This window comes from Clarias gariepinus, chromosome 2, assembly GCF_024256425.1.
Source record: "Clarias gariepinus isolate MV-2021 ecotype Netherlands chromosome 2, CGAR_prim_01v2, whole genome shotgun sequence".
Classification (NCBI taxonomy): domain Eukaryota; kingdom Metazoa; phylum Chordata; class Actinopteri; order Siluriformes; family Clariidae; genus Clarias; species Clarias gariepinus.
Window position 1 is genome coordinate 50,143,445 of NC_071101.1, and position 22,240 is coordinate 50,165,684.

General features: G+C 39.9%; 2 protein-coding genes across 2 annotated transcripts; both read left to right on the forward strand.

Moving 5' to 3' along the window:
* The first annotated feature begins 8,108 nt into the window (after positions 1 to 8,108).
* Positions 8,109 to 9,101, forward strand: LOC128512585 (trace amine-associated receptor 13c-like). Its single transcript, XM_053485932.1, has one exon. The coding sequence runs from the start codon at positions 8,109 to 8,111 to the stop codon at positions 9,099 to 9,101; it is 993 nt and encodes a 330-aa protein (XP_053341907.1).
* Positions 9,102 to 11,906: 2,805 nt separating this feature from the next.
* LOC128512367 (trace amine-associated receptor 13c-like) lies at positions 11,907 to 12,896 on the forward strand. Its single transcript, XM_053485614.1, has one exon. It carries the CDS (start codon positions 11,907 to 11,909, stop codon positions 12,894 to 12,896), a length of 990 nt encoding a protein of 329 aa, XP_053341589.1.
* Positions 12,897 to 22,240: the final 9,344 nt, after the last annotated feature.

Below are 22,240 nucleotides of genomic sequence, written 5' to 3' on the forward strand. Positions count from 1 at the left end.
ATTCATCCTCACAAACAGCATGGTTGGAATGAGGCTCCAAGGTGGCAGGGTGCGCAATGAATGGCTTCTTGGTGAGTGATGTATTTAAAGATATTATTCCAGCTATTTTTTTTTATTTTGTTATCATTTCCGGAGGACAAACTTGCAAATAACACAGTTTTTCTCCGGTCTACCTCCGATAAGAGCACCTCCAATTCACATTCTGTGAAGTTTCTCTTCTTGCTTGCTTTTGCCATTGCTTTTTCATTTGGTTTTGCCAAAGTGGAATCATTAACATATTTATACGGAGGAGGCAGGGAGGGGTTTTGCGCATGTGCGCTCAATTTCACGTAAATTCGGATGTACAAAGAGAATATGAATGGAATTCCGCATAAGCAGTGTTTCATACATCAGATTTTTTTACTGCGTACGCTCCTCCCGGCAAGGGGTCGCCACAGCGGAATACCCAGTCCGCACTACAACTTGGCACAGGTTTTACGCCGGATGCCATTCCTGATGCAACCCTCCCATTTTTTTTCCAGGCTTGGGATCGGCACTGCATCCTGTGACTGGGGTTTGGGCACTGGCTGAGAATCGAATTGAATCGAACCCGGGCCTTTCGCATGGCAGGCGAAACAAGGAAGTCCAGCAAGTGTCTCCTAAATTCGATTCAGCTGCAGGATCGGGAAACCACCAGTGCAGAGGTTCTTCAGAAATGGCGGCAGGCAGGTGTGAGTACATCTGCATGCACAGTAAGGGAAAGACTTTAGGAAGATGGTCTCGTATAAAAGTAGGGCTTGCAAAGAAGTCACTCCTCTCTAGGAAAAGGAGAGACTAATATTCATTAGGGACAGACTAATATTTTGCAAAAAAGAAAAAGGAAAACTGTAAAATTGTAAATAAAAATGTACATGCTTGCATCTATTTAAACAGTGAATCAGCAAGTTACTCTTTATTCACTTTTTGGGTAAAAGCATAAATAATGAGGAAGGAAAAAACTCATATTCATAAGGAATGTGCCCAAAAATGGTAACAGCAAATGAAAGAGAAATATGACATTGCACGACCTAATTTTGCACTTTACACAATTTTAAAACACATACACATATTATGATTAGATGTTTCTCTGGTATAATAATAGCAATAATAATAATAATAATAATAATAATAATAATAATAATACATTTATTTCGGAACCTCTGTAGTCCAACTAGTGCCCGTGGTTCAAAAGCGATGAGCGGGAGGGAATTAGTGGGAAATAATAGGAAAGTATCTATTCTAATTCATGCTTTTCTTTATTGACAATAAAGATCGGAGACTCGAAACTAAACAATCACACGCAAAGAAATGGATCATTAATACAAGTAAATAAAATAACATCAGAGAAAAAGTGGAACCATAGTGCAACAATAACGGTTTATCGTCGGCATGTTAATTGCAGAGGAACAATATATAAGGAAACATTCGGTATTATGTATGTGATATTATTTATTCCAATGTGTATGCTGATGTTTCTGTATTTTTTGTTAAAAATGTATATTTTATCAGGCAGTACTAGTCTGGCATTTCTAGTTTTCAGTGTGGCAACAAAGTTGCTTTTTGATCCTTCAGGCACTGAACAGAAGGGAAGATCAATATCGTTCTACGCTTTTTGTTGGTGTGCGGCATTTTGCGATGATCCCTAAATCATTCGTTGCGCCGTAGAGAATAATAGTGTATAGTGTGGCCTGGGCGGGGAGAGAAAATATATGTGAGTATCTTATTTGCGGGTTTATTGATGCAGCTATTAAATTTGGAGATGCAAATATTAAACTAACTTTACCGCGGACACAAACCGGGTCAGTAGCCTACTGTATGTAGTGAGCATAATAACATCAATGGATACATTTGTTACATGGACCACAAAAAAAGCAGGTGATTTAGCACTATCAGCCTAATCAACCAAAAAGCCAGCCAAAAGGAAAACATGATGAAGCCTACTGTAAGTTGCGCTTGGATTTATGGTGGAGATGGTGGCAGAGGAGAGACCTCTGTATGTTTTGTGTCTTAAACCGCTGGCAGCAGAAAGCATGAGACCCAACAAAGTAGGAAGTTACTTGAAGACAACACACCCCAGTCACTTTAATAAGCCACTCACTTTCTATGAAAGAAAGCTCTAGATAAGTGACAAAGTAAGCCTGTTATAACAATAGCATGTGTATTTTATCTGTTTTGAACTTGGTGTTAATTGATCTTATTGGTTTAGAAATTTATATTTCAAAAAACAGTAAACTTGGCCGATTTCGTTATCATTTTTCTTCACAAGTGGGGCTTGAAAATTCGCCCACCTCCTTAATTGGGGAATGACAGAAAATGTTTGAGAACCACTGAACTAGGCCAATGGTGACTATTGCTATTTTGTACGACCATAATAGGACCTCCCGTCAACATTCACATGCACACTCCCATACTACAGGCAATTTGGAATTACCAACTATCCGAATGTGAATGTCCTTGAACTGTTGGAGGAAACCGGAGAACAACCCACCAAGCACATGAAGAACATGCAAACTCAATGCATACAGACCCGATGTTGGAATCTGACCCAGGAGAAAAAACGCATCTGCCAAAAACAACCTCTATGTCGTGTGCACGCGGATCGTGGGCTGTAAAGATGGACCCAGGTGCAGGTGGAGGTGCAGGTCATGAGCCTCCCAGTCCTTCTGTGGTGCCACTGTAATGAGAGCGGAGGCGCTGGAGCTGAGATGCGGGATGCGTAGCGTCTGCTGCCGGGACATGAGACAGAGCCGTGGTCGTGAAGGCGGAAGTGTTAGATCCGAGCCATAAAGTCCATCTGCGATGTTGTCGTGCCAAAACTTGAAGCTGAGCCGTAGTTAAGGAGGTGGGAGCGAGAGTTCAAAGCCATGTAATCAGTTAGCGAGGGCATCGAGCCAAAACAAACGCGAAGCAAGGCCGTGGTCGAAAAACGAAAGCGAAAGTTCAAAGCCATTAAATCCAAGCGTGGCGATAAATCCAAATCGTTAGACGAGAAGCAAAACGAGAAACAAAGTGAAATCGGCAATGTGAAAAACCATGAACAGAAACGCGAGAAAACTGCGGCGAAACAACACACAATAAACCGCGTGATGAGAAGTCTGACAGCGTGAGAGAGGAAATGTCAAAGGACAAGAGCGGTCATTGATCAGCGCGAGACACTGACAGCGTGACACTCCATCCAGGTGGCAAAAATCCCAATTTTAAATTTAAAACCTTACGTTATCCTGACAAGCCCTGCATACAAGAAAATGTGGATATCATTATTAAATAAATTGCACTTATATAACAAAATAGGCATAAATGTAATATAACTAATTTAAACGGCGTCTTTAGGTAGTTTTCACTAATATGTAACTTAATCAACATTTGATCCAGTGAAGGGTTGTTTTACACATACAGAACATTACACTACTGAACTAATTTTGTCACGACTCACTCACACACCATGCTCAAAGTCTACTTTTATCCCTTGACATTTTTCGTTCCCACGCTGTAATGCTCGCTGTAATGCGGCTATGTTTTCCCACTCTGTTATGTTTCCTTACATGCCCCCAGACACCCGCCTGCACACTGGTTTTTCTTCCAGCGCTGATTTCTTCCAGCTTCTAATGAGACGCAGAACGATATCTCTTTGCTGGATTATTGTGTGTTGTTTCGTCGCAGTTTTCCCGCGTTTTAGTTCATTGTTTTTTATATTGTTAATTTTGCTTAGTTTTTTCTTGTTTTCTCACTTCCCGTCTCACGATTTGGATTCATCACCTCGCTCAGATTTAATGGCTTTGAACTCTCGACTACCGATTAATGTTTTGTCCTGTTACTTTGATCATCTGCGGCCAAGGTCACCCGGCCCAGGCACTCATTAATTTCGGTTTAGACCATAACCTGATCAGTGCTTCTACAGTTAGGGCGCTAATTGCCCCTTGTGTGTCGGTGGAACCTCTGCTCTCTGGTCGGGCCCTAGGCGGAAGCTCCCTATCAGCCATCACACGCCAAACCCTTCCACTTACAGTGGTGTGAAAAACTAATTGCCACCTTCCTGATTTCTTATTCTTTTGCATGTTTGTCACACCTAAATGTTTCTGCTCATCAAAAACCATTAACTATTAGTCAAAGATAACATAATTGAACACAAAATGCAATTTTTAAATGAAGGTTTACGTTATTAAGGGAGAAAAAAAAACTCCAAATCTACATGGCCCTGTGTGAAAAAGTGATTGCCCCCCTTGTTAAAAAATAACTTAACTGTGGTTTATCACACCTGAGTTCAATTTCTGTAGTCATCCCCAGGCCTGATTACTGCCACACCTGTTTCAATCAAGAAATCACTTAAATAGGAGCCACCTGACACAGAGAAGTAGATCAAAAGCACCTCAAAAGCTAGACAGCATGCCAAGATCCAAAGAAATTCAGGAACAAATGATAACAAAAGTAATTAAGATCTATTAGTCTGGTAAAGGTTATAAAGCCATTTCTAAAGCTTTGGGACTCCAGCGAACCACAGTGAGAGCCATTTTCCACAAATGACAAAAACATGGAACAGTGGTAAACTTTCCCAGGAGTGGCCGGCCGACCAAAATTACCCCAAGAGCGCAGAGACAACTCATCCGAGAGGCCACAAAAGACCCCAGGACAACATCTAAATAACTGCAGGCCTCACTTGCCTCAATTAAGGTCAGTGTTCACGACTCCACCATAAGAAAGAGAATGGGCAAAAACAGCCTGCATGGCAGATTTCCAAGGCGCAAACCACTTTTAAGCAAAAGGAACATTAAGGCTCGTCTCAATTTTGCTAAAAAACATCTTAATGATTGCCAAGACTTTTGGGAAAATACCTTGTGGACTGACGAGACAAAAGTTGAACTTTTTGGAAGGTGCGTGTCCCGTTACATCTGGCATAAAAGTAACACAGCATTTCAGAAAAAGAACATTATACCAACAGTAAAATATGGTGGTGGTAGTGTGATGGTCTGGGGTTGTTTTGCTGCTTCAGGACCTGGAAGGCTTGCTGTGATAGATGGAACCATGAATTCTACTGTCTACCAAAAAATCCTGAAGGAGAATGTCTGGCCATCTTTTCGTCAACTCAAGCTGAAGCGATTTTGGGTGCTGCAGCAGGACAATGACCCAAAACACACCAGCAAATCCACCTCTGAATGGCTGAAGAAAAACAAAATGAAGACTTTGGAGTGGCCAAGTCAAAGTCCTGACCTGAATCCTATTGAGATGTTGTGGCATGACCTTAAAAAGGCGGTTCATGCTAGAAAACCCTCAAATAAAGCTGAATTACAACAATTCTGCAAAGATGAGTGGGCCAAAATTTCTCCAAAGCGTTGTAAAAGACTCATTGCAAGTTATCGCAAACACTTACTTGCAGTTATTGCTGCTAAGGGTGGCCCAACCAGTTATTAGGTTCAGGGGGCAATTACTTTTTCACACAGGGTTTGTGTAGGTTTGGATTTTTTTTCTCCCTAAATAATAAAAACCATCATTTAAAAACTGCATTTTGTGTTTACTTGTGTTATCTTTGACTAATAGTTAAATGTGTTTGATGATCAGAAATATTTTGTGTGACAAACATGCAAAAGAATAAGAAATCAGGAAGGGGGCAAATAGTTTTTCACACCACTGTACATTAAGAGTGTCAGGGAACCACTCTAAGGAAATCTTTTTGTTTGTTATTGAAAAGTCTCACGCTACAGTAGTTTTTGGTCTCCCCTAGCTAGCGCTTTATGTCGCACAGGTCATGGCTAAGCACAGGCTAAGCATGTCATCATAGGCTGGAGCCCCCTGCGTTCTATGTCTTTCTTCACTCAGCCCTCTAGCGGTCTCCCACTCCGGTTACTCATAAGGAACCTCCAGACGTCTCTAATGTGCCTGCTGAACACCATGATTTTAAGATGCTTTTCAACAAGGCTCGAGCCATGTCACTTCCTCCTCATCGACCATATGACTGTCCCATTGACCTCCTTCCAGGCACCTCTCCTCCAAAGGGTCGGCTATACTCTTTGACATGGCAAGAACAGGAAATCATAAACAAGTACATCATGGAGTCCCTCGTTGCTAGGATCATTCAGCCATCTTCCTCCCTGGGATGGGGTTCTTTTTCATCAAGAAAAATGACGGATGCCTTCATTCCTGCATTGATTACCGCCGTTTTATTCGGGTGTACAGTTCTGTCGCAGCTCCCCTAAGGTCTCTAATCTCTCTGACCAAGACACACTTCCACTGAAACAAAAGGGTTTACCTCAGCTCCTATACTCATTATCCCAGCCATCAAGCTAGCCCTGGAGGAGTGGAGGTTCTGGCTGGCTATTTCTAGTATGAACCGATCATAGGAACCTTAAATATCTACATACTGCCAAGAGGCTTAATTCCCTATTCAATTTTATTTGTATAGCGCTTTTAACAATTCTCATTGTGTCATGTCTGTCTACAATGAGGAGGACACAGATGCAGGGTGACTTTAATCGAAGTGGTTTATTTTCAGCGGAAACAAGAGTCCAAGAACACACAACAAAGAAACCAAAAAAAAGAAGGATGATTTCCCAGGCTGGGTTTGCAGGCGGGCTTTAAACTAATAAACTAAAGATAATCATAAAAATTCCACTTGAACCGAAAAAGGCTGAGAACCTCTTAGAAGACAACGTGCCGGCTCGGTAATCCGGAGAGCCAGATCTTATTCCCCAGGGCTGAGGTGGCACAGGTGTGACACATTGTCACAAAGCAGCTTTACACAATCAAAATAATTATTTAAGATTGTATGGAATGTAAAATGTGTATGAATCAAAATGGTTAGATAGTCCCTGATGAGCAAGCCAAGGGCGACAGTGGTAAGGAAAAACTCCCTGAGATGGCAATAGGAAAAAACCTTAAGAGGAACCAGACTCAACAGGGAACCCATCCTCATTTGGGTGAAACAGAGAGCAGGAATTTATCTGCATTTATACTGTGTGTTAGGTGGCAGGCAGTTTGGTTATAAATATAGTTGATCTTAATTGATGTTAATATGGAGTTCAGGTAGTTATTGGAGTCTCAGTAAGACTTGTAGGAAATTCCAATCCTGAACTATTGAGCAACTGCAGCCAAGTCAAGTCCTCAGACAAACAGCTGTCAGCATAAGTCGAAGCCAGAACTGTTTTTATGGTGGAGTGAAACCGCCCCAGACAGCGGACGCATCCCAAGAGACACACAGGGCATTCATGTGACAAGATCTCCAACGAATTACCCTGGTTTTGTCACTTAATTATTTTTATATTTTTTTTATTTCTTTATATTCTTTAATATTTATTAGGTTTTATCTCAATTACACAATCAATCTGTTTTTATCAGTTAAGGATAATAAGTAAACTTAGATGGATAGCTTTATCAAATGCAGCACAGTTGTTCACAGACAAATATGGTAATGTTTAAATAATTTACAAAACCCATTGTGACTTGATTAACTTTAAAATACAATAATTTAAATAGCATCAGCCAAACATTTTCACTGCATAAAAAAGTCATCAAAACCTTCTGGATGTTCCTTGATGAAAAGACAGTGTGGAAAGACAAAAAAAAATTGTTTATTGATTATTTATTGATGAATAGTTAGGATTAATTTAATTGTTGAATTTCAACTACATTTATAGGTTTGTGTACTAATTTTTAGGTCAATCCGATTTCCTTTATTTCTTTGTTCTTATTTCTCTTTCATATTGAAGGCTTGTTTGTGTGTGGGGCGTGTCATTCCTAATCACAATAATTAACTGATGTTAACTATATACTTGTTTAATGTTTTTATTACATTGAACAAAGATAAATGTATTTGATTTTATATTAAAGAACTCATTCATCAATAATTCTGACAAACAGCAAATACATCCAATGAGTCCAATCAGTCTAGTCAAAAGGATGTAAAAAGGGGAAAGCATTCTGCTGATATTTAATTTGGGCCTTTTGTTCGAACTAAACATTACATCATATATATCGTGCTGTTCCCCAAATGCCGTAGGAGTGGTTAATTTTGTAAGTATAAAAGCACCAAGTTATTAAACTATGACATTTGCAGTTAGTGGTTTACACTGTTGACATAGTTTAAAAAGAAATATGTATTTATGAATCTGAAAGAGTTCAACCAGTCTGACCGTTGTGAGCATTTCTCCTGTCCAGAGAGATCTGCATCTCCTGCAGTTTATATCTTACTGTATGTGTGTTCAGCTGCTGTAATTTTACTAACAGTTTGTGGAAATCTGCTCGTCATCATCTCGGTTCTTCACTTCAAGCAGCTTCACACACCGACTAACATGTTTGTGCTCTCTCTGGCTGTTTCAGATTTCCTTGTTGGCATTTTTGTAATGCCATTAATGTTAATCTGGACTATTGAGTCATGCTGGATTTTTGGAAAAGTTTTCTGCACCATCTACTGGGTGATTAGTGGTTTTCTCACAATAACAAGCTACAATATTGCTCAGATTGCTGTGGATCGGTATTTTGCTCTCTCAAATCCCTTTCTCTACATGAACATTGTCTCTGTGAGAATCACTTGTATTGTAATTGTTTTTAACTGGTTCGTAATGGTGGTCTATATCTTAGCACTCCTATATTTCAATGGAAACTTCACAAGTTCTGTAATGTGTCCTGGAGAGTGTTTTCTCCCTCTGAATGGGGTTTGGTCTGTAATTGATCTTCTATATTCATTAATAATTCCACTTTCTGTCATAATCATATTGTATACTCGAGTTTTTGTAATTGCTAAGAAACATGCCACTGCTATCAGAGAGCTTAATAATCACACACGGACTAAAACACAGAAAATCACCTCACACTCGATGAAATCTGAAAGAAAAGCAGCTAAAGTCCTCAGCATTTTAGTGTCTGTGTTTCTGGTTTGTTTACTTCCATATTTTACTTGCACTATATTATATTATTTTATTGAACTACAGCTAGAAACCTTTCAAAAACTTTCAATATTGTTTTTTTGTCTTAACTCCACCATTAATCCAATTATTTATGCTCTGTTTTTCCCGTGGTTTAGGAGGTGCATTAAATTAATCATAACTCTTCAGGTTTTTCAAATAGACTCAGCACTTATCAATGTTCTTTCATGATAAGCCTATTACCCTCCTTATGATAATGTCTCTTAATACTGCAGTTATATTATATATCATTTTATAAATTATTGTTCAACCCCATGTATAATGTACACTGTAGTGTATGATCTAATATCATTATTTGCTTTGATTTGATTTGTAATAACAGTTCTTTTAAACATGTATTATATGGATGATAGGATTTACATTTGCTATAAGGAATTAAAATTAAAATTAACACTAATTTATATTCATTTACACACAAACAAAAAAGTGTGTGTATTCAATTATTAAATTGCAATTTATTATATATAAAATATTGCTATTAGATAAGACACAACAGTGTACATTATGTTTGGGATTAAAATATAATGGAATAATGTGTAAAATAAAAAAAATTACATAAGCGATCCCTAGTGTAAATGAAGAGTTGCTTGTGCAGGACTGAGCAGGCAGTGTGTGATGGGTTTTATTACGGAGCCTGGATTGAGCTTTGTGTTACGATGCAAGCAGATTAAGTCTTTTTGGAATGTCGAAGCATGGAGGGTCGGCATGAGAGAGGCGCATGTGACACTTCGCGCCAGATAGGACAAAATCTTTATCAGCCTCTTTTAGCGTTACAAAATTATCATACAAAACAAATTAAAAGTAAAGAAAAAAGTAAAAGGATCAAGTGTTCCAGGGGTGAGCAGCACATCTGAGTTACTACCCCATTCTCTCCTTCTTACGCACACACCTCGGCAATGCACAGAGCACAGACTTAAAGCATTTACATTTAGGCATTTGGCAGACGCTCTTATCCAGAGGGACTTACAAAAAGTGCTTTGAAGTTTAAATCACTGGATAGATATTTACACTTGGTTACAAGGTTACTAACTAAGTTCCATCAGTCAAACACAACTGGGAAGATTATATATATTTTTTTTTGTAGGGAGCAGGGGTAATTACTTCAAGTATTAAAGAAACAGATGCGTCTTGAGTCGTCATATAATTAACCCTTAGGAGTCGGCGACCCGCCGGCAGGCAAACTTAAATTTTTTTTCTGGTAACTGTGAAAAGAACTTAAAATGCTCTGTCGTGTTTAATCATACCTTTAAATGTAGTACATCATTTTAATCTGTAAAGGGTCTAGTTTTATTAATGTATACTCACAATATCCACAAAACAATGTGCTTTTGTAAAATAAAGAAAATAAACAGTGTGCGCTTTAAACGATCTCAGTCTCCGCGAAAATCTTTTTGAAACAGTCACTAAAATTAACTGAAACTCCGCGAACACTGCACACACAGATATAAGAAATAAATTTATAGAAAGCTTAAAGGTTGGGCCCCTAGTAGGATTGGCCGCTAGTGGCTTTTGCCTCTAGTAAGGCTTAGCCTCTTGTGTGTTAGTCCACTTGTAGGTTCAGTTACTAACCCAATTAGATACTAACCCGTTTAGGTCATCATCCATTCTGACAATAACCAGGTTAGATACTAACCCGACTAACTACTAACCCCGTTCAATCATTAGTCTCTCTCGTCCCTAGCCTCTTTAGTCACTAGTCTCTCCCGTCCCTAGACTCTCTAGTCCCTAGCCTCTTTAGTCCCTAGTCTTTCCCGTCCCTAGCCTCTCTAGTCCCTAGTCTCTCCTGTCTCTGGTCTGTCTTGTCTCTGGTTTGTCTCGTTTTAATTTAGTTCAGCTCCATGTTTGTTTTGTTTAGCTCTAAGCCTGTGTTTAGCTAAAGAGCCTGTGTTTAGATTTCATTGTTTAAGTTTCTTTGTTTGTTTAGTTACTTTATTATAATTTTTTTTTGTTATTAAAAAGACCCTGTGCATTTATGCCTGCCCATTCAAGCCCAGTGACAACACCACCAAGTTCATGATACTAATAATACAGTCACGTACGTGTGTGTGTGTGTGTGTTATATTCATGAATTTAGGCAAACATTCAGAACAACTTATATACCCTGGTTCTGTCACTTAATTATTCTTATTTATTTTGTGATTCTAGAAAAATAATTCTTTAATATTTATTAGGTTTTATCTTAATTACACCATCAATCTGTTTTTATCAGTTAAGGATAATGAGTAAACTTAGATGGATAGCTTTATCAAATGCAGCACAGTTGTTCACAGACAAATATGGTAATGTTTAAATAATTTACAAAACCCATTGTGACTTGATTAACTTTAAAATACAATAATTTAAATAGCATCAGCCAAACATTTTCACTGCATAAAAAAGTCATCAAAACCTTCTGGATGTTCCTTGATGAAAAGACAGTATGGAAAGACAAAAAAATGTGTTTATTGATTATTTATTGATGAATAGTTAGGATTAATTTAATTGTTGAATTTTAACTACATTTATAGGTTTGTGTACTAATTTTTAGGTCAATCCGATTTCCTTTATTTCTTTCTTTGTTCTTATTTCTCTTTCATATTGAAGGCTTGTTTGTGTGTGGGGCGTGTCATTCCTAATCACAATAATTAACTGATGTTAACTATATACTTGTTTAATGTTTTTATTACATTGAACAAAGATAAATGTATTTGATTTTATATTAAAGAACTCATTCATCAATAATTCTTACAAACAGCAAATACATCCAGTGAGTCCAATCAGCCTAGTCAAAAGGATGTAAAAAGGGGAAAGCATTCTGCTGATATTTAATTTGGGCCTTTTGTTCGAACTAAACATTACATCATAGATATCGTGCTGTTCCCCAAATGCCGTAGGAGTGGTTAATTTTGTAAGTATAAAAGCACCAAGTTATTAAACTATGACATTTGCAGTTAGTGGTTTACACTGTTGACATAGTTTAAAAAGAAACATGTATTTATGAATCTGAAAGAGTTTAACCAGTCTGATCGCTGTGAGCATTTCTCCTGTCCAGAGAGATTTGTATCTCCTGCAGTTTATATCTTACTGTATGTGTGTTCAGCTGCTGCGGTTTTACTAACAGTTTGTGGAAATCTGCTCGTCATCATCTCGGTTCTTCACTTCAAGCAGCTTCACACACCGACTAACATGTTTGTGCTCTCTCTGGCTGTTTCAGATTTCCTTGTTGGTATTTTTGTAATGCCATTAATGTTAATCTGGACTATTGAGTCATGCTGGATTTTTGGAAAAGTTTTCTGCACCATCTACTGGGTGATTAGTGGTTTTCTCACAATAACAAGCTACAATATTGCTCAGATTGCTGTGGATCGGTATTTTGCTCTCTCAAATCCCTTTCTCTACATGAACATTGTCTCTGTGAGAATCACTTGTATTGTAATTGTTTTTAACTGGTTCGTAATGGTGGTCTATATCTTAGCACTCCTATATTTCAATGGAAACTTCACAAGTTCTGTAATGTGTCCTGGAGAGTGTTTTCTCCCTCTGAATGGGGTTTGGTCTGTAATTGATCTTATATATTCATTAATAATTCCACTTTCTGTTATAATCATATTGTATACTCGAGTTTTTGTAATTGCTAAGAAACATGCCACTGCTATCAGAGAGCTTAATAATCACACACGGACTAAAACACAGAAAATCACCTCACACTCGATGAAATCTGAGAGAAAAGCAGCTAAAGTCCTCGGCATTTTAGTGTCTGTGTTTCTGGTTTGTTTACTCCCATATTTTACTTACACTATATTATATTATTTTATTGAACTTCAGCTAGAAACCTTTCAAAAACTTTCAATATTGTTTTGTCTTAACTCCACCATTAATCCAATTATTTATGCTCTGTTTTTCCCGTGGTTTAGGAGGTGCATTAAATTAATCATAACTCTTCAGGTTTTTCAAATAGACTCAACACTAATCAATGTTCTTTCATGAAAAGCCTATTACCCTCCTTATGATAATGTCTCTTTATACTGAAGTTATACTATATATCATTTTATAAATTATTGTTCAACCCCATGTATAATGTACACTGTAGTGTATGATCTAATATCATTATTTGCTTTTTAATTATTTATAATACAGAATAATTAGATATAACAGTGCTTTTAAACATGTATTATATGGATGATAGAATTTACATTTGCTATAAGGAATTAAAATTAACACTAATTTATATTTATTTACACACAAACAAAAAAGTATGCGTGTGTAATCAATTATTCAATTGCATATATAATATAAAAAATATTGCTATTAGATAAGAGACGACAGTGTACATTATATTTGGAATTAACATATAATGGAATAATGTGAGAATAAAATTTTTTTTATGAGCGATCCCTGGTGTAAATGAAGAGTTGCTTGTGCAGGACTGAGCAGGCAGTGTGTGATGGGTTTTATTATGGAGCCTCGATTGAGCTCTGTGTTACGATGCAAGCAGATTAAGTCTTTTTGGAATGTCGAAGCATGGAGGGTTGGCATGAGAGAGGCGCATGTGACACTTTGCGCCGGATAAGACAAAACCTTTATCAGCCTCTTTTAGCGTCACAAAATTATCATACAAAACAGTAAAGAAAATAGTAAAAGGATCAGTGTTTCAGGGGTGAGCAGCACATCTGAGTTACTACCCCATTCTCTCCTTCTTACGCACACACCTCGGCAATGCACAGAGCACAGACTTAAAGCATTTACATTTAGGCATTTGGCAGACGCTCTTATCCAGAGCGACTTACAAAAAGTGCTTAAAAGTTTACATCACTGGATAGATATTTACACTGGGTTATCAGGTTACTAACTAAGTGCCATCAGTCAAACACAACTGGGAAGATTTTTATTTTTTTTGTGGGGGGCGGGGGTAATTACTTCAAGTATTAAAGAAACAGATGCGTCTTGAGTCGTCGTATAATTAACCCTTAGGAGTCAGCGACCCGCCAAAGGGGAAAATTGCATTTTTTTCTGGTAACCGTAAAAAAACTTAAAATGCTCCGTCGTGTTTAATCATACACATTAGTGTAGTACATCATTTTAATCTGTAAAGTCTGTGAGACTTTAACTGTGAGTCTAGTTTTATTTATGTACACTCATAATATCCACAAAACAATGTGCTTTTGTAAAATAAAGAAAATAAACAGGGTGCGCTTTGAGCCATCTCAGTCTCGGCGAAAATCTTTTTGAAACACGTCACTGAAATGAACTGAAACTCTGCGAATACCACACAGACAGATATGAGAAATATATTTATAGAAAGCTTAAATCAATTTAAATGAAAAATAAATTTCAGTTCATGTAGTCCTTGTGAAACCAAGGAGAGGCACAGAATTCCTGTCGCACTTCATTATCTGCTAATAACCTGAGGCAGGACACACCCACACACCAATCACATGGAAAACAGTACAGGTACTTTACATACAAAACCACGCCCCAAACACCGGTGTAAAAAACACACGCACACAGACTGGCTTGAAAACACAAAGATCAGTGAGTTTTCTGCACGTTTGGAAGATGGCACGCGCTACACTCAGAATGTTCTGGACAGTGGGAGGAGTTTACCTTTTCCTCAGAAGAAGACTGTAACTCTAATGACGAATAAAACATTTTAAAGAGAGAACAGATCCAGCAGACAACATTCAAACAAGCTGCTATGACAGTGGGCAAGTTATTAAGTCTTATATAACTTGATTTACTAAGATTAGTTTATTATGATTAGAATAATTTTCCTCACCCCGGCTAGCTTTTGTTAGCTTATGTGATACATTGCCTTTCAATCCCATTTACATAGTTTGGTGTAGCATGTAGATAACACAAACGTTATTTCCCGGTAGCTAAACTAATGACTTATTGAGTTTAACAATGCTTGTAAATGTTCGATTTCATCCCGTTTTGGATAGCTTTAGAATATGGTTTCTAATATATATTTGGCTCCATTTTGGTTAGCTTATAACACTGCTATCAGTAATGTTATTTAGCACAAACAAGCTAGCTCGAGTTGGCTAAAATACTGCCTTATGTAGAGATGTTATAAAGAGATGTTTTTGAATATTTCTGTGGTGTAAATGTTTATAATGCCTTCTGTTTAGCTTGTATTTACAAATACCTGCATAGGTGTAAATGTTTAGAATGTGTTAAATATGTGTGTAAAGCATGTCCAGTGGATGGGGTTTGCTAATGTCTAGGGTGTAAATGTTTGAGATGCACTACATGGTCTATGGCCCATCAACAGATATTTGTCAAAGCAAACAAGATGCAGACAATGTCATGGAAAACGCAGCCTGATGATGAAAAGGTTCCACAGACTCTGTGATTCCTGCCCACACGGGAACCTGGACTACAATTGCCGTCTCCTGGCTCACATTCTCCCACGAGTCAGGAATCTGTCAGGTGGATTCTGGGTGGACCTTTTGAATTTGTAAAGTGACTGGACACACGAGAAGTATCGGTCTGTTCTACCATCTATTCTGCTTAAACAAAAGACACAGTGAAGAGCAGAGTGAAATTACAAGGTACATGGACTACTGCAGTTTTACCCTGCATGTATGTTTTTGCACAGTTTATATTCTACAATGTTTATGGTTTGCACCATTTTACCCTGAATTTTGTTTGCACTTTTTGCACTTTTTATTTATTTTGAATTCCTGGAATTTTTGCAAGTGAATCTTAAGTTATTCTAAATAAACCACAAACAAAGAAATGTGTTTCTGTCCTTAAATTATTTTCTTGTAGCACTTTCCTCTGTCCCATACCTGACTGAAAGGGGTAATTATACAGCTCATTATGCGGGTCTTTGTCTTCTCTGGTGTGAATTACAGCATCATTCATGATCATTCACATCTCCTTGCATATGGCCTTTCTAAACAAAACATGTCTTAGAAAATTTAAATGAATGTATTGTTTTCTGTAATTGAGTAAGCAAGATGATTGTCACATCATTTTGAAATAAAACCTCTACACTACAAGATCCAGGTCATAAAAGTCTTGTACACAAATGGCATGAATGTGTTTTGTAGTCTTATTTTAGTGACTTTGTGTGTGAGATAAAGAGAGATTTGGTTATACACAGTCCTTTCAAGAATTTTGGGAAAAAATAGAGAAGCGATACAAGGCGATAGTTAACTTCTATTGGGTAGGGAGGGGAAAAAACCCATGCCTTCTTAAAAGCCTCAAGAACATCACCAAAAGATTTGGAATGGTTGATAGTGGTTGTGGTGAAGGGAAGACGTCCTGGAGCATGTAAGATGTAAGTCTTGTAAGAAGTCCTGGAGCATTGTAGAAGGGATTGGGTCTAATGAACAGGTGGTGGGGTTGGATGACGAGATGATCTGCTGAATCTCATCAGATGACAGGTTGGAGAATTTTGCTAAGGGAGAGAAGGGAAAGTCCTGAAGTTCTGGTGTAGGAGTTGGGTTGGAAGCGAAGGACTGTCTGATTGCAAATTTTCTCATCGTAGAATGTGGCAAAGTCGTCAGCAGTCAGAGAGGATGGGGCAGGAGGAGTCAGTGGGTTAAGGAGTGAGGAGAAGATGTTGTGGAGTTTGCCAGGATCATGTGCAGAGGCTTCCAGCTTTTCTCTGTAGAAGGCAGTTTTGGCAGAAGTCACGTCACATGAGAATTTGGAAAGAAGTGTCCTGTAGGAGAAAAGATCTGAATCACACTTCAATTTCTTCCATCTTCTCTCTGCAGTTCCTAATTCTATCCTGTTGTTGCACAATACATCAAATAACCAAGGAACAGGACAAGAAGTCTTTCTCGGTTAAGAGGACAGAGGGCATAAGAGATCTATGGATGAGGAGAGAGAGAGGAGAGTCACAGTCTCTAGTGGTAGATAGGAGAAGGAGTCTGGGTCTGGGAGGTAAACATGAGCTGCAAGAAGACAGAAGAAGGGGAGATAGGTTGAAGGTTCCCTTTCAAAGGCTACACTCGATGCTGCGTGAAAATGCTATGGGAAGCATCTTGTCATGTTGCCGGTTGTGAAGCATGTGTGTATCAAACACGCTAAATTTTGGCTTATATAACCTCGGTCGGGTGATGTCATCTGATGAGACGCACCTGCAGGTTATAAATAGGAGTGAACCGGAAACATTCCTCAGATCTTTTGTCTTTACTGACCTTGTCGTGTATGCGTGTGTGTTTAAACCAGCAAAATAAGAAAGTATTTAACTCACCGATATGGCGAAGTTTTATTTGAGATATCCCGTCGTATCTGATAAATACATATCGGAGGGCGATCTCTACACTTTACTGCTTCGAATAAAGTGCTTGCGTGCGGCCAGCATTCCTTGAGAAGCACCAGGCCGCGGCGCATTTCTGGGGCTTAAAACGCGTGTATTCAGCAGAGCTGTGAAAGACGGATTTAAAACTCCTACCTCTCACTTTCACGTTGGATCGGGAAATCCCTCTGTCCGCTCGCAAACGTGCTGCGCTTCTTGTGAATGGGCAAGGATAAACATTCTCTCTCGCTCCGCGGAGATAAAAATAGCACCCAAGCACTTAAAAAAAACAAAAAAAACATTAGACGACAGTTTCTGTCGGGTGGCCGGGGGGCAGAGCCTCAACAATGCTCTCTTCCCTTTTCTTAGCAATCTCCATATGAGTTAACCCTTTCATGGAGTAGGCTGTATCTATCCTGTGTTTTCCTGCCATCTACTTTATTTATTTGTTTAAATATAGTTGAGGTGAAAGCGCAGGGTTATATGATGACGCCCAGATAGAAGAGACGCGTCCAGGCTATCTCTCTCCTGGGACATCATCCTCCCTGAAATTTCAATTACATAGACGACTGGCTGGCCCAGTCCCAGTAGCTAGCGCTTTGACATCAGCATGTCATCCTAGCTCATCTTTGTTTCTTAGGATTGAGACCCAACGCCACGAAAAGCGTGCTCTTTCCTGTTCAGAGGACAACATATTGGGTGTCACATGGGATTCGATTGTAAGCGGGCACAGCTGTCTCCCGCTCGCGTCGAATCCATTCTCAACACCCTCATGGAAATCAAGCTAGACCGCAAAGTGACCATCACTTTCATAGATCTAAGCTTTTATGGCAGCTGTATCCACGATGACACCTTTGGGCCTTCTGCACATGAGAGCATTTTAGTTGTGGCTAAGAACCTGGGGATTTCACTCTAGGGCCAATCCCCAATAAAGGTTACGCGCCAGGTGCTTCGTACCCTTCCTATGTGGTTCAGACCCCGGTTTCTGACATTGGGTCCCACTCTAAGTTCGTCTTGTCATCGCAGATGCTAACGACAGACGCTTCCCTCATCGGCTGGGGTGCGGTCCTAGATGACCGTCCAGCCCAAGGGAGCTGGAGAGGCCATCTTCTCGCGCGGCACATCAATTGCCTCGAAATGATGGCTCTATTTCTGGCCCTAAAGCACTTCCTCCAGCAGTTAAGAGGCTACCATGTCCTAGTGCGGGTGGACAACACTATGGCAGTCTCATATATTAATCGCCAGGGCGGACTGTGCTCGCGCCGCTAAATAGCTAGCGCACCAGATTCCTGTCCCTCAGGGCGATTCCAGGGCATATGAATGTGGGAGCAGTTGTTCTGTCCAGTCAATCTCTGACACACAGGAAATGAAAACCCCACCCCAAAATAGTCAGTCAATCTGGGAGAGATTTCAGGTAGAAAAGGTTGTAAGGGCCATATTTCATTCTTGTGATTTGTTGTTATGTTTATCTTATTTCAGTTTATTAGTTAAGCATCAAGCATTAAGTATCATACATACAATTTGTATTGTGACATCATTTCATGGGTTGTTCTGTGACATCATCCCACAGTTATGCAGTTCCATGTCTATCACGCACGTTAGTTGTAGTTGTTGTTAAGACACGGAAGGATACAGAAAGGTGTGGAGCACACAAGCTTTTGACCGTGAGACAGTAAGCTAAAAGGAATACAGTAAAATAAGTTGTTGTAACTGTAATCTATTGAAGCTACAGAACACAGCAAGCGACTTGTCGTGACTACAGTGGATTTATGCAAGAAACTGTAACAACCGTTGTTTTTGATGTTGAAAATAAACAAGAGACAAAGAAATCAACGAAACGTCTGATGTCGTCAGTGACACTGTGTAACTGAAGACACGCGTCAGAACTTGTGAATAACATGCAGCTACATTAAAGTCAAAAGCTTGGCTCCGCCGCAGAAATGAAGATAAGTGATTTAAGATTGTGAAGAGCGCGCGTGCGACTTCAAAAACGCGCATCAACCGAAACCGAAAGCGAGAAGAGGACTTGCCTGCCTTAAACTTCACCATGTCACACGGCGAGGACAACGCCGCTATCGCCGAATCTGAGCAGGTGATGGTGCTCGACGAACTGAAGAGCGCCAGAGAAGGCAAGTGGAGTCTGTTGACTGTATTATACAATGAACTAGAGGCGCTTATGGACAATGCTTGTAATTTGCATGACGTTAAAGCCAAGCGCCGCCAATACAAAGCGCTGCTAAATGACTTTATTGAAAGTAACGTAACAGTGCGATCGTGCGCAAAGGATGAAGAGCGTGAAACTGATCAGCACCACTGGTTTCACCCTAGATTAACGCGCTGCTCAGAATTCATGGTAAGAGTGGAGTCGTGGATCGCGGACACTAGTAACCGCTTTAAGTTGCCACAAACAGGTGACGATGGAGTTTCGCCAAACGACAGTGTGTCAATGGTGGAGCGCAAGACGCCCGCCCCCCAAAGGCACGGAAGCGTAACGTCAGCGGCATACAAGAGGTCCTTAACGTCAGCAGCATCCGAAGCTCGACTAAAAAAGGCAGAAGCCAACAGAGCAGCTTTGCTGGCTAAAGCAGCAACTTTGAGAGATCGGCAGGTGCTGGAGCTGGAGGAAGCACAATTGAAGGCTGAGGAAGAGCAATTGAAAGCAAGATTAAAGGTTGAGGAAGAGCAATTGAAAGCACGATTAAAGATTGAGGAAGAGCAATTGAAAGCACAACTAAAGGCTAAACAAGCACAATTAAAGGCACAAAAGGAAAGACTGGAAATGGAAACGGCGCTTGCAATGGCCGATGCTGAACTAAATTTTTACCAGAACCGCAAAAAACAACATCCTGCCAGACGGAGCGTGGTCGTCGAAACGAGTGGTGCACGCCTCCCGGAACCAGAGCAAAACGACCACTGCAACCACAGTTCGGCAACGGAATACCTCGAGCTGCCATCACGCCTCCGAGCAACCCACTTAAGCATGCCAGTGAGTGCCAAACCCATAATGTCAAGCACCCTAATGGAACGGCCCACCCAAGGTAACGAACACTCACTTTACAACACTGACATAGTGGAGCCTCAGGGTAGGATGCCACTTCAGGCAGATCTTACAGAAATGTTTGCAAAGAGTCAGAGGCAACATTCCTTACCTCCGCGCAACGTTCCTCCATTCTATGGTGACCCTCTTGAGTTCACGTCCTTCGTAAGAGCTTTTAAACATGCCATCGAAACCAACACTGATAGCAATCATGAAAGGCTGTTCTTTCTCGAGCAGTATACTGAAGGACAGCCTAAGGATCTCGTGAGAAGCTGCCAGCTCATGCCAGAACATCGTGGTTACGCAGAGGCTATGAAACTGTTACATGACAATTTCGGAAACAGACAAATAATCGCTACAACGCTGATGCAAAAGGCACTCAACTGGCCGGAAATAAAGTCAGAGGACGGAAAGTCGCTAAAAATTTCTCCCTGTTCCTAGTAAAATGTTACAATACCATGTCAAGCATCGATTACATGGATGAGCTAGACAATGCTACCAACTTGAGAGGTGTTGCCTCAAAACTGCCCTACAAATTGCGTGAAAAATGGAGAAGCCACGTATACAAGTACGAGGAGCGCAATCAGGAAAGAGCTAAGTTCGTGCAGCTGATGAAATTCGTAGAACGAGAAGCAAAGGTAATGTCCAACCCACTTGTTGGAGCCCTGAACGTTTCGACTAGTGGTAAAAAACACAGCAGCAAATCCTCTCCAGGATTCAAGCAAAAAATTGAAGAAAAGAGGGGCAGCAGCTTTGCGACCGGCGTAAAACAGGTTGGTAAAAATCATAGAGACTCAATCACAGTAAAGAGTAGTGGTGCATTAGTTATTAGTGCCTTCACTAAACCTTGTGCATCCTGTGAGCAAGATCATACCTTAGACGAATGCCACAAGTTTAACAATGAGACATATAAGGTCAAATTGGACTTTCTAAAAAAGAATGGATTCTGCTTTGGCTGTTTAGTAAAAGGACATTTAAGCAAAGACTGCACGAAGAAAATTACCTGTCAGTTGTGCTCAAAGAAACATCCTTGCATGCTACACATTGCAGCAAAAGACACAGCTCAAGCGATCGTAAAGGCTGACGAAACCGAACCAGTTCAAACATTGCCTGTTACAGCGAGTCACGAAACGAGTGCGTGTATCGGGGCTGGAGATGACTGTATTCTCTCCATAGTACCTGTTAAAATAAAGTCCAAGAAAGGCGACAAGACAGTAAAAGTATACGCCTTTATGGACCCAGGTAGCTCTGCTACCTTTTGTACAGAGTCATTAGCAAGGCGATTAAACGTACAAGGTAAAAAAATTGACATCATGTTAAGCACCATGAACGCGAGGAAACAAGTAGAAAGTTACGTGCTTACTGACCTAGAGGTTAGCAGTCTGGAAGAAAACACCTTTGTTGAACTCCCCAAAGTGTTCACACAAAAGAGTATCCCAGTCTCAGTGGAAAATATTCCACAACAGCACGACTTTGATAAGTGGCCATACCTCAGCGAAGTAAAACTGCCTTACATTAATGCTGGAGTTGAAATTCTCATAGGTAACAAAGAGCACAGGCTCCTAGAACCATGGCGAGTAATTAACAGCAGGCACAATGGGCCATATGCAGTAAAGACTGCTCTTGGATGGACCATAAATGGACCTCTTCGAGAGTCGGTCGAGGAAGGCACATGTGACAATGAGCAAGTGAGCGTTGCAGTCAACAGAGTCTCCATCGAAAGCGTGGAACAAATGCTGATACAACAGTACAACCATGATTTTCCTGAACGGAACTGTGATGACAAAGCTGAGTTGTCACAAGAGGACTATCAGTTTTTAGACTCTGTAACTAACTCCCTGCAATTTACCGATAATCACTTCTACATCGGTCTCCTATTTAAGAAAGCAGCTATTCAAATGCCCAATAACCGAAACGCAGCCATGCAGCGCGCACTGAACCTCAAACAGAAGTTTAAGCATAACCGCTCCTTTCACAAAGAGTATCTAAACTTCATGAACGACATGTTTGAAAAGGGTCACGCAGTCAAGGTCCCCA